General features: G+C 36.6%; 1 protein-coding gene across 4 annotated transcripts in view; it reads left to right on the top strand.

The window, feature by feature from the left end:
- rps6ka2 (ribosomal protein S6 kinase, polypeptide 2) overlaps positions 1-20,150 on the top strand; it is a 64,818-nt gene that overhangs the window by 24,455 nt on the left and 20,213 nt on the right. For 2 of the 4 annotated variants that reach the window (XM_069179941.1, XM_069179940.1), the window contains exons 2-11: positions 3,039-3,155; positions 3,905-3,986; positions 7,560-7,640; positions 9,112-9,191; positions 13,781-13,887; positions 14,907-14,944; positions 15,051-15,193; positions 17,085-17,155; positions 17,543-17,631; positions 19,117-19,175. In XM_069179941.1, the coding sequence (XP_069036042.1) occupies positions 3,039-3,155; positions 3,905-3,986; positions 7,560-7,640; positions 9,112-9,191; positions 13,781-13,887; positions 14,907-14,944; positions 15,051-15,193; positions 17,085-17,155; positions 17,543-17,631; positions 19,117-19,175 (867 nt within the window). Of the gene's footprint in view, positions 1-3,038; positions 3,156-3,904; positions 3,987-7,559; positions 7,641-9,111; positions 9,192-13,780; positions 13,888-14,906; positions 14,945-15,050; positions 15,194-17,084; positions 17,156-17,542; positions 17,632-19,110; positions 19,176-20,150 lie in introns of all 4 variants that reach the window. The other 2 variants (XM_015363326.2, XM_006638687.3) reach the window with 1 other exon arrangement.

Genomic DNA, 20,150 nt, shown 5'->3' with positions numbered 1-20,150 from the left:
GAAGAATATGCTATTTAGTTTTTATTGATAAAGATTGTTCATGTTTTTTTATGTATTAATATTTGTAATAGATACAAGAAATAAATCAGCAAAACTTTGACTCTTAACAATGGTGGCAATAAAATAATATTTTTAGCACATTTACTGTAGATGTGTATAATAAAAACTGTAAGTTACCAATGACAAAAATGGGGAGAAACAGAAATGGAACAGAAGAAAAAAGCTCCTGCTTAGCTCATATTACTGGGCAATTATAAACGAAATAGAACAAAGCTATTTCACTGATGGTAATTTGATGAAATACTCAAAGAATATGTTATTTTATCTGTTCTAGACTCTTGTTCTCTGAAGGCACACTCAGCTATCGGCCTGCTTAAGCAGCACTTTTCCTCAGTCAGGAAGAAGCTATAAATATCCCTGCAACACAAGTATAAATTTCATTCTGACTCCAGGCACCACTATAAAGATGTATGAGAGATTGTTACTTGTTCAGGGCAGGTTTTTTTCTAATTTCATTTCAATCCTCTTGAGGTTCTAGAGCTTTTAGTTTTTGCTTGGTGGCTGTGGGTTAAAAGTACTTTACAGCTTTAGTGTGATTACCCTGTGAAAAAGACAACCTCTTAAAATACAGAGCATCTCAAGGTCCCCTTTTAACATCCTAAATTATTACAATGTAAGAATAATACATATAGTATTCAACACCATACAGTACATCCAGAGACCACAAACAGTGGACCTAAACATGCACATAAATGTTTCTTTAACAGAACTTCTTTAACAGTATATTAAAGATATTGATTATGATTTCTGCACCAACTCATCTAGTGGAAAAGTCAGCAGGATTGGGTGTTCTACAGTAGACAGGAGTGTACAGTATTACGTGAAAATGATTTTGTGAGCTGAATACAGTGTGTATACCAATGTGCAAGTTTTACTGCATTCAATGAAGCCTGATACAATTCACAATAGTTTTGTTTAAAATCCAATGGGGCTCCTGTGCAGCTTATTAATTAGGAAAGGAACACTGTTTATAATTTTCAAGTAAATAAACATACCAGGTTATAAATAAATCATAAGACACATCATGTACTGTACAATATCATTGCAATCAAAAGGCATGGAGGGACAAGTAGATAGATCTGACACTGACGTAATAACATTATTGTTACTTTGACATTTTTATCTAATTAACTGACCCAAAACACTGTGTAAGCTTTTTAATTCAATAAAAGATGGGGCATGACATCTTGAAGTGTTTAAAATTACCTGGCAAAATGAAAAATATGTGAAGCAAAATTCTATTCTACTATATAATCTTACATCACATTTCTGAAAACCTTTGCAATTTTTCTTTCTTTGTCGAAGACTGAATATGTGTGTTTGTGTGTGTACGAATCACATTGCAGCAGTGCAGTATTGCTGAAGTCATTATAATTAGGACATGTCCTTCAGGATTCAGAGTGAACTGACATGATGTTTCTCTGGAATTGGAACATATCAATGGAAATAATTAATACAATGCACTAGAAGTTCTACTGTGAAATCTCTGTCTGACATATAATATAAATTATGTCAGTCACTTGTACTTATTTAAAATAAAAAAAGCTGTGTATTTGCATTTAATGAATTACTAGTTAAATGTACCAGTCTCAGGATATTTATCCTTTCCTTATTTCGGTGTATGTGTGATTATCTGTGTGCACAGGATACAAGACTCTGCCATGTCTCTTCTGCTTTAAAACCACACTGTGCCTGACTGTATTAAGTCAGAATTTAATCACACTAATTTAAGGTAGCTGTCTGTTCTTCTATGTGTTGATTATATTTCTTCTCTGGGATTAAAGTATTGCATACTTTAGTCTCAAAATGTATTCAGTGCCACAGGAAAACAAATTCTGAACTCACCATTTGTAAGATAAAGTGAACTAATATACATCATGACTAATTAAAGCCATCTGTGTCATTTTAGTTGCTTTTTAACAGCAGTTACATTGGAACAGATTGGTAAACAGAGGACATAATGGGACAGAAATTAACAGTTTCTCAGTTAGAAAGGCTGTAAAACCTTCTACTTTGCAATCTTCTTTGTGGCTGAAGTACACACCCATGAGTCTCAGTATTGTGACATGCACTACCAGAACATTTATATAAGTATTAACTACAGAACGTTCTAGAATGGTTTGTTTGATGATAGTAAGCTAAAAGTATTGCACATTGAATTTATTAAAAATTGTTCCCAAAACTTTACATCAAAACATTTTCATACAAGTAAGCCTTCAAAAATTCACTAGGATATACAATAAATTCAACACATCCCATTAGTGAAACATGTAAAACCAACATGTAAATATGGTATTGTTTTACCTATGGTATTTAAATCACTCCAATTTAAGTATTCGCCATTCTGTTTTCTATCCATTTACCATCCTGGAACTTTATCAAACATTAGCACATTATATACTCAGGATCAAGTAGATATACTGATGGTGAAAATGTGAGAGTGGGAAAATACACTACATTTAATCTGTGAACTCTTATCCAGAAGTGGAAGAAAGAAGCGGCTTGGCTTACAGTGTTTAACCGGGTTAAAATTGTACACTGCACCAGCAAGACCTCTTTTCTAGTTCTGTGTACAATTCCCATGGACCTCTACATCTTCACTAGAAGGAGCAATCCTCAGATCTTTTTGAAAACTGGTGGGAACAGTGGAACATACTGTTCAGTTCCTTACCACATGCTGAAGAGAAAGCACTCCTGGGAAAGAATAGGGGAATTTCACAATATACTGGAATACATAAATCTCCCATCATGTTCATGCCACTCACAGAGTCCCAGCGCCTTATGAGCTAGGGACTGGTGGAGGCAGATATGAGGGAGTGGACAGTATGTGTGTTTGCACTCTGTTTCTGCCACCTTAAACTTAAACTAGAAGTTAGCATTATGTATTTGTGTTTCTTCTGCAGGTATTTACAGCATATACCTTACATTTCAAATAATTTCACACTGATTATATCAAAATATGATCTGCTTTTTTACAGGATGAAGGTATTGTTAAAGAAATTGACATTAGTCACCATGTAAAAGAAGGTTTTGAAAAAGCAGACCCTTCTCAATTTGAGCTTCTCAAAGTATTAGGCCAAGGTTCCTATGGAAAGGTAAGACTTTCAATGTGACATTATATAATCAAATTGTTGTCATCAAACATGTTCCACAGCACCCTGAAGACATAGAATAGTGAAAACAGCAAGCATTAATAATGTCATAACGTACATGTACAGTATATACAGAATAAACTAAAGTAGAAAGGCTATTGCTTTGCCTGTCAGTGAAAGGGTTTCCTTAGGGTATCTTTAAATGATTTTGTTTTTAAATAACTGAATCTAAAGAACAAACCCCTAAAGTAAGGACAAATGATTTACATCACAAACTGAAAAATCCATCTCTGAATAACTCCAAAAAGCCTATCAGATATATTTAACTATGAGTAGTTAGGTTTGTTTGCTTGCTTAAGTAGCAAATGTCAAATTCAATTTTCTTGCTATTCTGCAGACAGGTAACCTAAGTCACTTTCAAACAGCCTATAGTACAGAAGTGAAACTGATAAAAAGATGTGTTGATACAGGTACTGTATGTTCTCAAGAGGGTTCCTGAAAATGATATGTCGGTGAATGTGACAAGAAATAGCCTACAAGCATACTTCTAAGAAGCTAATCTTTTCATGTTATTGACAGAGGACATTGGCCCTGGTTTAAACAGATTCATTGGATTTCTGTAACACAGCATTTGCCATCTTCTCTTTAATTAATTTTAGACAGAAATGTGGTTCATACGAATGACAGAATCAATGTCAGATGGCTGTGGATATGCAGTCTCATTTTCTGTGCTCTTTCTGTCATATTTTCAGGTGTTTTTGGTGAGGAAAATCAAAGGCACTGACACAGGACAACTGTATGCTATGAAGGTACTGAAGAAAGCCACACTGAAAGGTATTGGAAACAAAGGCTGTTCTAGGCAATGTGAGAATTATTTTGAAAGTTAAATAAAGTTCAATCTCTGTGTTTCTCTGAGGTAACTACTGTATACTGTGGTTCATTTGAGACTAGGAAGCACTGTATAAGAGTGAGAGATCATTGTGGTAACAATCATACAGCATGTCAGTTTAAGTGCTGCCTGAGGCCAGACTTTCAGTTTGCTTATTTAGGAATCTGAAATGATGGAAGACGGTAAATTAAATTAATGCAGCTTTCTTTCTCTTTCTTTTTAGACAGTACTTTAAAGCCCTCTTTTATGAGAATGAATATTTCCTTTTTATGATTCAGTCAAGCAGTGCAGGCCCTTTAATTAGCAGAGAACCTTCCAGGCATGATATTGAACAGAGAGTCACCATCTGTGAATGAACTGCAATGGTGTCAAAAAGCAAGAGCCTTAGAAAATGGCTCAGTGGCCAGTGTTATCAAAGCAAAGTCCACCATGATATAATGACTGTATATGATGATATCGTAACTAGCAGAGGAGCATGATATTGTTGTCGCTAGCTATCCTATTAAAGCCTGAAAATCAAATGAGCAGTAGCAGTATTCTTTCAAATTTCATGCCACATTGATTTATACTGATTAGACTATTCTCTGATTTTATCCCTCAGCAAAACTTAGAAACAAAATAAAAGATTAGCACCAGGAAATCACAATTGGAAGTTCATTTTGTGATATTATCCTTGCGAAATCAAGGGAATTGAATCTCACCATCTTCCCAAATAATAATGCGACACATCACAAGAACAGCACACACTGGCTAACAGCAAACCACAAGTGATGGCAGTCCCAAGTACAAGTTACTAAAAGGAGGAGATCCTGGAGCTACTTTGTATGCAGCAGAGAGTTTTGTCGCAGATGAACCAAATCACCCAAAAGCATAATTTCGACTCCAAATACACCATTCCAAATACTCTGGGCCAAATGTGAATGAATCATTTCAGAACCTGTTATAGTATTAAGGATTTATACTGTGGGTAGTGAAGCTACTGGCACATACTGGACAGTAAAGGCCAGGAGTGTGAATGAAGGGGAATATGGATATTTGATGACTTAACATAAATCTGAATTTATGATAGAAAATTGTGTGCAGCCTCAGTCTTGTTCCATGGTGCCACATGTGTGTATCATTTCTCAAATGTGTGTTGTCTGGAATAACTTCTGTTGTGTTTCTCCAGTGTTTGCTTTTTCTGCCCTCTTAGCTGTGATTGAAAGCATTCTAGTGACATGAAAGATGTTGGTGCTATGCTCGATAAAGCTCCATACAATTACTCATCAAGAATACAATTTAATCATTCAAGTATACTGTAAATTATCTTGTAGAAGTGTAATTTTGTATTCGTACTGTACTGTAATAATATCAAGAGTAACAATAGCTGTGTGAAGTGTTTTGACTTACATAGATTTTAGTTCACATAAGACTGTGTGAATCATACCCTGACATAAGATGGGACGTACTGTACATGTACTGTATATGAAGAGTGTAGAGAGGTATAAAAATCATTAAATATTTTATTTAAAATAATGCAATTGCAAAACAATCTCAACTGATGTTGCATTTTTGCTCACAAAAACAGTTCTGTGAGGCTTGTTCTAAATGTTTTCTATGGTGCAGGAAGCCTGTTGGGATCCTTTGAGATGAAAAGCCCTTTTTAAATATAATATGCATTTATTATTGTATTCATATTAAAATAAAATACGCACATAAAGAAGAGCGTAAAATATATATTTTCTACCTGTCTGTTCTTCCCTAGAGTCTGGAAATGTGCCTTCAGACATACAGCAGAAATTAAAAATCAATAAAGTTCCATTCAGTGCCTTTATTTGTAATCATAGATTTCTTCGTCATATCTGGTAGAGACATCAGCTTGATTGTTAAATTTATGTTAAGGATAAACAAAGGAGAGAAAAAAAATTGCAGGGCACAGTCTTGGTCTTTAACAACTACCTAACCTAGAGTACCTCTGCAGGCAGCAGTTTTTAGTTAAGACGTATAATAGCTGTAATTCTGCTCCAACAGTGCCCCCGTAACCTCTGAGACCTACCTCCTACACTGCAGGTGTAACCATGGTTACTACCACACCGTGTCACATCGAGAGAGAAGACAGGTCCTATTAAAGCATTGTGTGCACAGTGCCATTAGCACTTCATTCAGGTAGCAGCAAGTAATTCATCTTAGCAGCAGCAGTCTCATTGCATGGTAAATAAAAAATATGCATATTGCTTATACCAGAAGAGTGTTATGGGGGACCTAAAAGAAATTCATTTCAGAGATAATCACATATAGCAAACAATGAGGAGAACCCAGAGTTTAGGTATTTTTGTACTCTAGTGCCAACCCTGGTTCTATGGGGGAAAATAAACTGTGCCTTTTTTTTGGCTCCAGCCAGGAGAATCAATTTCAGATTTCTGTTTTATTATAGAATTTAAGTCTTCTTTCAGCTCTTTCAATCTTGTACAGTACATGACTTGTACTGGGTATCAATCACCCTTTGCCAGTTCCTGAGTTTCAGAGATGCTCTTAGCACCTGGGCCAGCTGTAGTATAAGAAATTGCAGAAGGAAAAACAGCACTGCGAAACTTCCCACCCAAGTTTGTTTTTCATTAACTGATCAGGTATTAAGATTTTTGTCAGTCAGAAATAAACAAGAACATTCCCAATATACTCAAATAAATTTCTGTACTAATTTGGTTGAAAAACATATAGACTTAATGGGGTATTTTAAAGCCAGGGTCTAGTACAGAAAAAGGTCTAAATAAGTAAACAAATCAATTACAGGCATCAATTAGCACTGCTGAATAAGGTTCCAGTTAGACCTGAGCAGCACCGATCTCATTTACTGTCCTCGAATGACCATCTCTTTAACTGATATTGAAACATATATCCAATTTCAGGATCAATGCAGTAATTTATAGAAGAAGTTCTGTAAGGAATCTAAACATATTTTCCTAAAGCCTTACAGCCACCAATTGTATTTTTTATCACTTTCACTATCATTTTTCATTTTCAACACGTGTGTTTAGTTTCCCATGTCATTTGTGGATGTGTTCATATTCAAATGTTTAGTTTTTAGTTATTTATAAATATGCAAATACTTCTTGAGTTGCACAAAGCAGTAGTTAATGGTAGGAGGCTGTTTGACCTAGCATGTGTGTGTTGTTACCAATACTTCATCACATCAAGGACTGCAATCAGTTTCATGAAGAGGCACAGGTTTCATGAGTCTTGGCAGCTTGCTTTCATCCACCTGCTAAGACGAGCCTGCTGTCCTCTGTCCTAATGAAGGCACTACACAGAAATCACTCTGCTTTCAGGCTTCACCTATCTTTACAGGCTTTGCCAAGGCACACACACCTGGGAGACATATTATGTCTTGTGAAGTAGAGGAAGGGAATTTTCTTTCCCTTCATGTCTTCCGAATCCCATGTCTGTCAGAATGCAAGATTTTCTAAAGAAAGAGCCCACACGAGGCCCCTGTTGCGATTTAAATTTGCTTTTTACTCTTCATTGTTCTTTTTGCTCTTCAGTTCGCGACAGGGTGAGATCAAAAATGGAGCGGGATATTCTGGCTGAAGTGAATCACCCATTCATAGTTAAACTTCATTACGGTGAGTAATGCATCTCTGTCTTCCTTTATTTCTTCATTAAGTGTATGCAAGCATTAAAATCATGTCCAGCCATCTCCAAAGACAGGGATGTGTTTACTTGGAGAGCTGTGTTTAACTTTTTTTACAGAGGTATTCAAATGAGACTACAGTGTCTATTGGATTAGTCATGTTATGCATGTAAATAACAAACGACAATATAGCAAAGCTATAACTTATTTTCACTGAAAAGGCAGGCAAAGACCCTAAAAAGTATAGTAAAATGAGGCTTTGGAATTTTTCATTTCTTTTTGACACAGTTACTTCATACAAATGTCCCTTGCATCTCACATACATGAACTGTAGATGGCTCTTCAGAGAGGCAAGTACAATAATAAGTCGTCCTTTCTCTCTGACTCTGAATCCACATGGCAAACACTTTATTCTGAATTAAGGAACAAAATGTAAAATGTGAAGCAAGAAAAAGTACATCATCAGGTACACAGAGCATAATAGTAGCTGGACTGTATTCTTCAACAGATTTACACAGCATGTTGCTTTTATTTCTCATAGTTTAGTACAGGATGCTACTGCTACTAGGCAGTCACTGGCAGATCACTACAGTAAGAATTAATTTTAAGTCTTAAATAAGCCAACAAATCTAGAGATGAGGTTTACTGCACATAGAATAAGTTGTCCATGTGGAAACACATGTAGTATGCAATATTTTTATGTCAATGTGCAGCATGCTGTACTAAAGATCGCTTTAATGCAGTGTTAGTTTTCCATTCATGTTATGAGCAATCGTCAGATGTGTTACTGGCACAGCTTTTTAAAGCTTGCATTCAGTACATTGAAGTTGTTTTCTACTTAACTGACTGTGTCATGATTTCTTTCTTTTCATCAACGACTGGGCCTATTTAACAGAACTACAGTCTAGTCTTAATCATCACTGACATGTTATTTGTATTTTACTGTGCAAACCTCTGTAGAGGGTTCTGCTATTTAGTGATTGTAAGGTGGAGTAACGGAATCTTTTCAGGCTTGTTTAAAGCCTTGAAGTACGAATGAGTGCTTTGTCTTTAAAAAACAGATGGGAAAAACATACCTAACATTGTCCCAGTGCATGCTATCACAAAGGCAGATGACTAAGCACCAACTTCCTTTGGAGAAATTCTTAATGGGTTTAATGTGGTTATATACATACATACTGTAGTCCTTCTTTCACCCTATTATAATAGAAAATGAGAAACAATTTGTCTGTCTGGAAGATTGTCAAGAATTCTCCATTTCCAGTTTTTCTATGGCTGTCCTAAGTAACTAACCAAAACAGCTTTTGCATTTTCTTTGTATAAGCTGTATTTTCTCAAAATCAAGTACGTAATGTGTAAACATCTCATAAGTATATACCTTTTTAGCGCTTGGAAATTTGTTTTGATTTAAATAAGGTTTGAAACATTTAACTTGGCCATTTATCTGTATTTCTTTGTTACAGCCTTTCAGACTGAAGGAAAGCTGTACCTTATTTTAGATTTTCTGAGAGGTGGAGATCTTTTCACACGTCTATCCAAAGAGGTCAGTTTTTTTGTTTAGCTTGACAGTCTAAAATGTATTGCTTTCTATGTTATGCTTTCATCTTAAAAATCTTCGACCAGTAAAATGAATGGAACAAGAATAGGATTGCATGCTACATATTAAAACACTGCAAAATAATCAACTTTGCAAGTTTAAAAAGCTATATGCATAACATTGGTACTTTTAATACAATACATTGAAATGATGTTGTCTGATGCTAGAATAATAAGCAACAAAATTAGATTTTAACTTAACTTTGACTCACATCTAGACCTCAGATTGCAATTAGAACACAATGAACCCGCTATACAGCACATCAAATTTAATTATCTTTTCAATCACTTTTGCAAATCCCATGATAAAATGTTGAGTTCTCAATCAAAAAGGAATCTCTAATTAAAATTAGCTAATTTGCTCATTCAGTTGTGAATGTGTTTTACAGAAAGTGCCTTGAGCATAGTAATGCCATTGTGATGTTATGTAAGCAGATATTGAACACAATATGTTATCAGTAATTGATTCTCCATTTAACTGACATATCCTACAAAAATGTGATTAATTAAATCCCAACCCAGCGAGCGTGACAAATAGGAAGGGCCCATGCACATCAATATAACCAAAAGCAAAAATAATGAGTCTTAATAAAAGTCTTGAAAATATTCATAAGATCCCTAAAGGTACTGTACTTGCTCAGTGCACTGACAAAAAGCTGTTTGATTCCTCGTTTGCCAGCATCTCTCTTGATGCAAATCCAGAAATATTGAGCTTTACTATAAAAGATACAAAAAACTATGAAGTACAGTAAATGAGCAGGCATGGATAAATGTAAAGACATTTCCAAATCCTTTTTTTCTAGGAAGAAATGGCTATTCCATTCTGAGTGTGTAAAAAATGCCATAACAGACTATGTTTGTAAAATGACATCAGTTGTACATGGCCTAAGTCTGAAGAAAAACAACCTACTCTGCTCCTGATGGAAATTATTTTACAAATGCGCTTCCTGGGTCAGAATCCTCTGCTGAGAGAATATGAGCTGGAATGCAATTTAATCATGCAATGTCCACAGTTTTTAGCACCTACTGTGTGGTTAATAATGAAAAACCAAAAACTCAATAGAACTGTTGCATGGTGATTTAAAATAGGCCACAAGAATTTAATTAGTGGAATACTGATTTGTTCTTGGCTTTTTAAAACATACAAACAGTGCTTAAGCGACCTTTATGAAAATGTTCAAATGAAGCTAACTGATTGTATTGGAGGTTATGTTTTTTTTTTCTGTCTGATCTTGCTAATTGGAGATCCCTGCTTCCATCTGTGGGCCTCTCAAGGAAGACACAAAAGAGCACTTAATGAGAACAAAACCTGTTATTCAAAGCATTCCTGATTTATTAGCTTATAACTGGCAACGCATGTTAGTCAATTATCTTAATTTACATTTTTCTTTTATTCTGTTGCAAATGAAAGGCATTAAAACATACTGTACACGTTTAATTGCTTAAGCATTCTCCAAGATGAATTTGTACAAACCTTAGTATCAGTTTAATTAGACTTATATCACGGACACCAAAAGCTATCATTTTAAACCAGTTTATCTTTTCTGTCTTTGGAAACAGACCCTCATGGCGAAAATCATTTTACAGGATGATGTCAGAACAAGGACGTGGAACTCTTATACATATAGATATATGTGTGTGTGCATTACAATTACTTTTATCTATGAGAAGGAAAGGTAATGATGTGTTGCATCAAGTCCCCACTGAACTTCATACAGTCCAAACCTTAAACTAATGATGTTGACTAAATGTTAAACTCTCTTCAATAGCTTCAGACCATGAATAGCATTCAGTGTTTGAGTAGAATGAACAATCTGAGATACAGATTTTGCATTACTCCCACTTGGCTGAGGGAATGAGACGCTATCAGTGATGACAAGGATATTTGTACCCCCAGCACCAGTTACAGAGCTGCCCTCTGCAAGCATAAAGATGGGGTGGAGGAATGTGAAGAGGTGAGCACTGAAAACAGTGGGTTCATTTCCATACTTGTGCACTTCCAGGTGCACGTGGCTGTGAGTTAAACATGTGGTCTCAAAATTTAGTTAAATCTCAAGTTTTATTTTGAAATTAGGATCAATAATTATATTATTTATTCTCTACCAGTTTTCAACAGCTAGTTATGTGGTTTTCGCATCTTGGCTTGTAGCTATGATCCCCAGGATATCACACAGGGGAAAATGAGAAGGCGTGGGCAGAGTCTCCCAACTCACCCACCTTCAAAGCACTGGCTCTGGCTCCAATTGGCAGAGGCGTGTCTCCCTGAGTGGCTGCAGGAGTTGTACTGTCTCTGTGCTCAAGTTATTGTGCCCCAAAGCCTGAGGAACTCACAGTCAGGTCCTGACGAGCCAGGCCCAGGCTCGAACCCATGGTCATAAAACTACTGCAATCGGGGCGAGGGCCTTTTCCTAGTTGAACCACTTGGGAAGCCCGGACTTTCGGCTTTTGCAGAGCTGAAAATGACTTGCCATCCAGTTAAATTCAGTTATGACTTCGGTAAACCATGGTTGGAACAATAACCTGAAGACGAATTTGGTTTTGAAATTTGAACAGACCTTATATCACGAAGTAACAACTTTCATGCATCTTTGCACCTCTGACAGACCATTCCAGGACTGTAGACTTGCAAATAGTTTATTTAGTATATGGACTCTTAATTACATTGATTACCTCAATGACCCTGCTGGTGAAAAGTGTTTCAGTAATGAAGGGCTGAAGCCAAAGATTACAGCAGAGGTCAAGATTGCCCTGACCCCCTTCGTCCTCAAGTCTTTGACACAGTCAGCTGTTCTAGTCTCCTCCTCCCAGTCCCATTACACACACAGGATATGAGTTTTCTGCAATCTTGCGGATGTTGATTCGTTGAAGAAATTTGTTTCACGCTTGGCGAACAGGCACTTTATCACAAACACATTCCTGTGAAGATTGCTACCATCAGGTAGATTAAGAGGTGTATGCTTTGATTAATTGCACAAGGGCTTGTGCAGTGGGATAATACATCACTCACGCAGAGCTGCATTAAGGTACATTAAAAACTCTATTAAGATGGACACAACATAATTAACCTGGTGCTTGTGTTTTTTTCACTCAAATGTGCTTCCAATAGCTAATTAGTACCATTCCTGGTTCTTCTTCACTTTGGAAATTAAGAAATATAAACCAAATAGTAACATTGTTTCATCCTGTTGCTGACCGTCAAATTAATTCATCTCAACAGGGAGGCAGAATGTTAACCATTATTTTCTTCTCTCATCACCAGCTCTACCTTTTATTTTCAATTCTGATGCCAGTGTCTCCTGTATGACATTTGCAAGAGGCTACAACTAAAAGTATCTAGTCTTTGCTAAAATTAGCCTTTTAGTAAACGTAAATGGGAACATCTGTGCCTTCAAATAAAGCTTCAGTTCTCACTTCCATCAGCTGCTTACTGTGAAAAAAAAACAACTAATCTGCCAAGCGCTCAAAAACCCTCCTTTTTAATGCGCCTAGACGCTGTATGCACCCATCTGTGCAAATGTTATGCTTTGACTGAGTTTGCAAGTAGGTTCTGTCTTTTAATTACTTACAAGCAACTGGAGAGCTGATAATTGTCTGTTCAAGCAAACTAAGACGTTTATTCACTAAAGCAGTTGGAACAACACTAGTAGCAGATTTGACTTTGTTAGGAACGGGCTGCAGTCCAACACTCAGAAACCTGTATGCATGCCAGACAGATGTGCTGCTGTTTTTGATGCCAGAAAATATTGCTGTTTGTACCTCTCCACCCATTGGAAAGAAAATCCCACATAATACAATTTTAGACACAAATGGAAGTATTGAAATACCATTTCTGTAATATATCTGCAGTTCTCAATAATTTACTAACATAAAAATGCAGCTACCCCTTGACACTGGCCAGGACAAGGTGACTGAATGTGGATAAATATATACTGTAGATGGAAAATACAGTTAGATGTCAATCACTGGACCATATGAACCATTTAAGCATTGAAGGTAACAAACTTACCCCAAGGAGTTTGTATGTTCTCCCCATGTTTACTTGGAATTCCTCTGGGTGCTCCAGTGTCATCCAACAGTCTAAAGACCTACTAGTAGGTTAATCAGCTTCTGGGAAACCTGTGTGTTTGTGTCTGTTTGTGTCTTCTGACTGGCGTCCACTCCAGGGTGTATCCTGCCTTGCACCTGTTGCTTGCTGGGATGAATTCTGGCTCCATCACGACCCTGAACTGGATGTTAGAAGGGGTTAGAAAATACACGAATAATAATAATAATAATAATAATAATAATAATAATAATAATAATAATTGCTTACATTTATATAGCGCTTTTCTGGACACTCCACTCAAAGCGCTTTACAGGTAATGGGGATCCCCTCCACCATCACCAGTGTGCAGCCTCCACCTGGATGATGCGACGGCAGCCATGGTGCGCCAGAACACTCGCCACACATCAGCTCTCAGTGGGGAGGAGAGCATAGTAATTAAGCCAATAGAATGGAATAACATTTTATCTGTTTGGTTTTTTTACCTACTGTAGGTGATGTTTACAGAAGAAGATGTCAAATTCTACCTAGCTGAGCTGGCCTTGGCTTTAGACCACCTGCACAGTCTTGGGATAATATACAGGGATCTGAAGCCAGAAAAGTAAGAATAAATTATGTCTTATGTTGGATTCAGCAGTGCAATGAACCAGGAGACCTCCAGGAATCTTTATATGCTCAACAAAAATTTGAAGGCAAAGAATTTATAGTGCATGTATGGAACTGTGAAGAGAATATTATTTTGGATCACCTGTTTCAGTATCGGAAACAGGAGTGTACAAGAGGTGTTAATAATCTGCCTTATAATGGCATTTTGCCTGCAGATTTTGCATGAATAATCAGATGAAATACATTGTATTATACTACCACTGCATAACAGAGACATTATAAATTGTAATTCAGCAGGAATAATTAATGATAACGAGAGCAGTCCCTAGATAATTCTGAGCAGAACAGTCTCATGTGCTCCTTAATATCACAACTTTGTGCCTTTTTCTGCCTCAGTAACAGCTGTCCAGTACTGTTCACTTTAATAGAGATTTCTTTATTTTAGACATGCTCGTATTGATTTAATTGTTGCACCTATCCTTTCATTGAATCTTCAAAAGATAACACTACATTAACTAGGCGCTTATTACTTCAAGTTGTTAATCACTGATGTTTGGAGGCTAGTGCTAACCACATTTCAGGGATCCTGCCAATCTAGCAAATACAGTAAGAGTAGGAATTTATACGTGTTAGAGAGCAAAGGATCTAGAGAAGAAAATCTAAAAAGATCTAGAGAAAAAAATGAAATGCTAATAATACTGTTATAAAATTAGTGTTGTGTGAATAATTTGATAAGGGTGAGGTTTTAAATTATGAAGAGAACTATCAAGAAAATCAGTATTAAATCAGGTCCCAACACCAGTTTACAGAGTGACACAGGGCAAGTGTTTTTTCTCCTCTAGCACAGCATGGTAACAAATAATAAACAAGTAATTGCTTTTATGTCTCAGTAATTAATTACTCACAGGAAGCTTTCTATCAGAAGCCCGCTACAGTTTTTGTAGAGTAACAGAATTTTACTCTTTGCATCTTGCCAGACTCATTTCTAATTCCTTGCTCTTGACCTTTTTGCAGCATCCTTCTCGATGAAGAGGGGCACATCAAGATAACAGGTGAGCGCAGTGCTGTGGATGTAGATTTCTCTGCAGCATCCTCCATCATGCTTGCTGCCTGAAGAGGTTTCTGCTATAATGTGCTTTTCTCTTTCCTGTCCTTCAGACTTTGGTCTCAGCAAAGAGGCAATAGACCATGACAAGCGAGCCTACTCGTTCTGTGGAACAATAGAGTACATGGCCCCCGAGGTGGTGAACAGAAGAGGACACACACAAAGTGCAGACTGGTGGTCCTTTGGTGTTTTAATGGTATGTCATTTTTCACAAGCGCCAAAAGCTGCATGCAGGAGCTTTGTTCAAATCTGCCCTGACTAAAAAAATGTTGATATTAGCTGCTAAATAGTGAATACCATGTACAAGAAGAAGGAAATTAAGCAAAACAAATTAAGCATGTGAAAGGATATACCCTTAGGGGATTAGAAAGCAAATATCATTTCAGGGCAGAAGAGAAATCCGCTCACAAAAACAAAAATGATACAATGTTAGGCAAACTCTGGGATTTAAGGGAGAGCATTTCATAATGCAAAAGAACTAAAAATAGATTTGCTCCGATTATGCAAAACAAACAAGTTAGAAAAGAGCAAAACCAGCAGGCTGGACATACTGTACTGTAGGGGGATCAGTCTCTTCTTCAGTCCAAAAGGGAAATAATCTGAGCTGGAGGTGTGTCCTATCAGTGTCAGATCAACAGACTGCTCATGGAGCCTGAGGGCTGCCATCTACTTAGGGGTGGGACAACTGCCTAGTAACTTACTACTAGTCTAACACATAATGTATTAACGCACAGTGAGACATAAAGAAATTATCAGAAAAAGATCAATCTGGATATAAGTATACTGTGTAAAGTTACACTATGTCACACTTTGTCAAAGTCATTTAAATAATTAATGATACTATAATATTAATGATACACTTAGAAACAAGTCTTCATTATAATCAGTTTGTTTTTTCTGTTTTCACTAAACATTTTGTTTATGAACAACTTGTGGGCCTGTGAACCTATTATTAGTGCTTATGCTTTTAAGCACTTCAAATCTTAACTACATGCAGTAGCACCAAAAATGTAAATGAATCACTTTGCTGCATGCTATTTAAAATAGTCTGTTATTAAGTATCATTTTTCATCTGCTGTTATAAAGATAGATATTAAACTGTTCTTCTGTTGGGTATACCCATGTTTACCCCATCAGATTTTGATATTAGCATGCAGAAAAATGTGCCTGTATAATTATGGCAACACGTGGTTTGTACACAGCATCTGTCAGACATAGGAATAGAAAACATGATTTGTTTCATCCGACTAGCAGTGGTGTGCAATCAAAGGCAATTTGCTTCTGTTAGAAAGCTATCTTTGACTGATTACAAGATACCATTGGGAAAAAAAATACATGTGATCTTTTTCTTTCTTGAAGAACTTACGTATACTACACTGCAGGTTACTACATACATTATTTCATTACCCTTCTTTTTTCTTTGCTAAAAATACTATTACATTTGTTCAGGAACTCTGAATCTGCCCCCAGAATAATCTCAGAGCGAAAATAGCACAGCCAGTAAAATCTCAGTTTCATTGGAGTTGAGGACTGAATAGCCGGGGAGATTGTAGCTTAATGCAATTTCTACAACAAGTGCTGCCCAGCACAAATCCGATTAATGACAGTGAGAAGGTAATGACTATCTTAAAACAATCAGCCTTGCTGGACATCTATGTTCACACATTTCGATATAGGTGACACAAATTGACTCTAGTTAAAATGTAATTCTACATTACAATAATATTCCCTTTTTGTTACATTAATAGCAGAGCTATACTACAGGTATGTGAAAATCTAAAACAGTAAATAAAAGATAACAAGATTGTAGATCCAAAACAGTCTAGTGCAAGTCTTACTTTTATTTACAATACATAGAAAAACCTCCAAGAACTTCACTTGTACTCGGTTGTTCTGGCTTTTTTTATTACATCATGAGACTTCAGTTTAGTTTTCTACTAAAAGGTTTGAGTTTACAAGCAAGAAAGAATATTGTTATTTAAAGGGATGTAATATAGGTAATAACACATTGGTAATTATTACAGTTTACATCATTCCTGCAATAAAGCATCTGAAGTAACCTTATAAACACCTTCTTTAAATTTCAGTTTGAAATGCTGACTGGATCATTGCCTTTCCAAGGGAAGGACAGAAAGGAGACAATGGCATTAATTCTCAAGTAAGTCTGGTTTCAGTACAACACAAAATTAGATCTGCTGTGCAGGCAGAAAAAGAAGTTATACCTGTCCGCACCTATTATTGTGCAGATGCTCCTGCTACTGTGCATGTACACAACAGTACATCTCAGAGGTATCATACTGAGAACCTAAATTACATTATGTCTAAAATATGTATATTTCAGTGCAAAAAAGTTTTCAAAAAATGTTTTTTAGTCCTTTTATTAAAAATTCTGCTCATTCATATTTCCTGCTTCCCCTCCATATTTGAATAAATATTCAGATCCTTGCGGGGACACTGTAGTAGTACATACTCATACTTGGCTCTTCATTTATTATTTCATTTAATTTTTAATCTAATGCCAATATTTTTTCTTTTTTTTTTCCAGAGCAAAGCTCGGCATGCCTCAGTTTTTAAGCCCAGAAGTTCAGAGTTTGCTACGAGCACTTTTTAAAAGAAATCCCAGCAATAGACTAGGTATGTAGAAAAACATGCTGCCATTTAAATCTATATTCAGGCATATTTAATGTTTAGGTGATCATGTTTAGTCATAAACTTTAATAATATTGTATTTTATTTTTGAGCACTTTTCAAGAAATCTACATTTAGCTCACCAAAAATTATAATTAAAGCAGAAAAAAATCATTCCACAAATACTGAAAAAATTACTTTAGCGCTGATTTCTAAAAAGCAGTGAATATGACAATTACCAACAGTTATTTGAAATGTGAAAATATGCTCCATTGCTTCTAGTCACCTTTACTTAACATTAGTTTAATTAAATATCATGGATAAGGGAAATGGGGGCAAGAATTACAAACAGATCTTACATCCTTTATCAGAATTTATTGTCTATATGCAATTGTGTATCAGGATGACATGTCTCTAAAATTAAAACCCATGGTGAGCAGGTTTAATGGAAGGAATTGTAATACATGCATTGTATCTACATTAGGTTAGTAACGTATACCTAACATGCAGAATTTCTCATGAAAAGATGACTGAGTGCTAATTAGCCATGCTATTGGATATACAGTACAGTATTTGGCATGTATAAAAATGAAAGAAAACCATATTGAATTTTATGCTTCCATTTTATTTATTTATTTTTAATGTTTTGCATTTTATATTTAATTTTTCTCCAATTGCTTTTTGTTCTGTTCTGTGATTTAATTCTTGGTTATTATGTGACGTGTTAAATAACTATTTCACCCCCACAGCGTGGTGATCTGAAAAGTCTTGGTGCAGTGCTAATTTGTCTCCCTTGTTCAGCTGTTGCTGTGCTTTGTGTTATACTAGGACACAGAAAAGAAAGTCTTTGAACACGGACCAGGAAATTTTATGTACCATTTAATACAATTAACAAAATAGGTCAGTGGAAAATCCAGACAGATTAAATTAATGATTTTGGAGTTCATCTCTCGTCATATCAGTCACTGTTCAAGTACTTTGAAAAAGCTATGAAAGCAACTCATGTTACCAAATGCTACTCTCATAACACAGAAGTACTGTATCTAACAGGTGCAATTCGAATGACACTAAGTATAAGATAAGATCACTTTATTGGCCATATACTGTACAATTTCTTGTATTAGGAATTTGTCTTTTTCGCATACCCCAACTTGATCTCCATGAGACACACAGACAGGAAGAGAAACTGGGGGTCAGAGCACAGGGTCAGCCATTTATACAGCGCCCCTGGAGCAGCTGGGGTGAAGGGTCTTGCTCAGGGGCCCAACGGAGAAGGATTACTCTGCCGGCTATGGGATTTGAACCGGCAACCTTTAGCCACAGAGCCATTTAGCAATAGTTACAGTACAGTCATATGATAAAACAAGGTCCCTGTCCTCAATGTAAAAAACACCAGCATTAGAATTAGAATATTTCTCGAAAGATTGCATTGTTCCAGTTTGCCCATCAATGTGATGAACATACAGTATGCATTTTCTGCCCAAGGTGCAGGGCCTGATGGAGTGGAGGAAATTAAGAGGCACCCTTTCTTTGGAACAATAGACTGGAATGTGAGTAACTCCTGCTTTATTAGAGTGGATTTGAACAACAGGCTTGGTGGATCCTAATGAGTGCTCACTGTGTCATATCATCCATCCATTTTCTGAACCACTTAATCCAGTACAGGGTCATGGGGCCACCAGGGCCCTGGGCAGGACACACCCTGGACGGGATGCCAGTCGATTGCAGGGCACACACAGACTCCAACACTCACACGGCTTCACTCATCTACTCATCTAACCACTTCTCCTGGTTCAGGGGCACAGGAAAAGTGGGGGACACCCTAGAGGAGACACCAGTCCATCACAGGGCCAACAGACACAAACACACACGCACACTTCCACCAGGGCCAGTTTTCCCAGAAGCCAATTACTAGCTGTCAGTTTTCGGACTGGGAGAGGAAACCGCAGCCCCTAGATGAAAACCCACATGTGGACAGAACATACAAACTCCACACAGAGAGTACCCTGGGAGTTGAGCCCAGGGCTCCATCTCTGCACAACAAAATTGCGAACCCTGCATCCACTCGTGATAAAGAATAAAGAGCAATAAAAGCATGAAATAAAATCATAACAATACACAGAGACGTATGGTAAAGTAACACATCTCACAATCCCATTGGGGCGGAGGAGGGGTGGGAGGAAGAAAAGGGGCTCATAGTATTTCTTATTTTCTGTGTGAGGAAATGACATCAGGAATGATCACAAACTACTGACAGCTGAGGTTGATTAAACATGGTTCTTGTCATCATCCCAAACTTTTGTTATAAAGCCCATTTCTTAGAACAATTTTACTGACTCTGATTACTTTCTTACTTCTCATTCACAAATCACATGAAACCTATCTCATATGGATAATCTTCTCTTCCCAACAGCTTCTTCATTCTGTTTTCTACATTAATTCAGTGCATTTTCATTAATATTTGTGCAGTAAGTGACAGGTATGCTCTAGACTTTTTTTGGAACTTTTTTTTATTGAACGGAAAT

Source organism: Lepisosteus oculatus, chromosome 17 (genome assembly GCF_040954835.1).
Source record: "Lepisosteus oculatus isolate fLepOcu1 chromosome 17, fLepOcu1.hap2, whole genome shotgun sequence".
Taxonomy (NCBI): Eukaryota; Metazoa; Chordata; class Actinopteri; order Semionotiformes; family Lepisosteidae; genus Lepisosteus; species Lepisosteus oculatus.
This window is presented reverse-complemented; position numbering and strand designations above follow the sequence as displayed.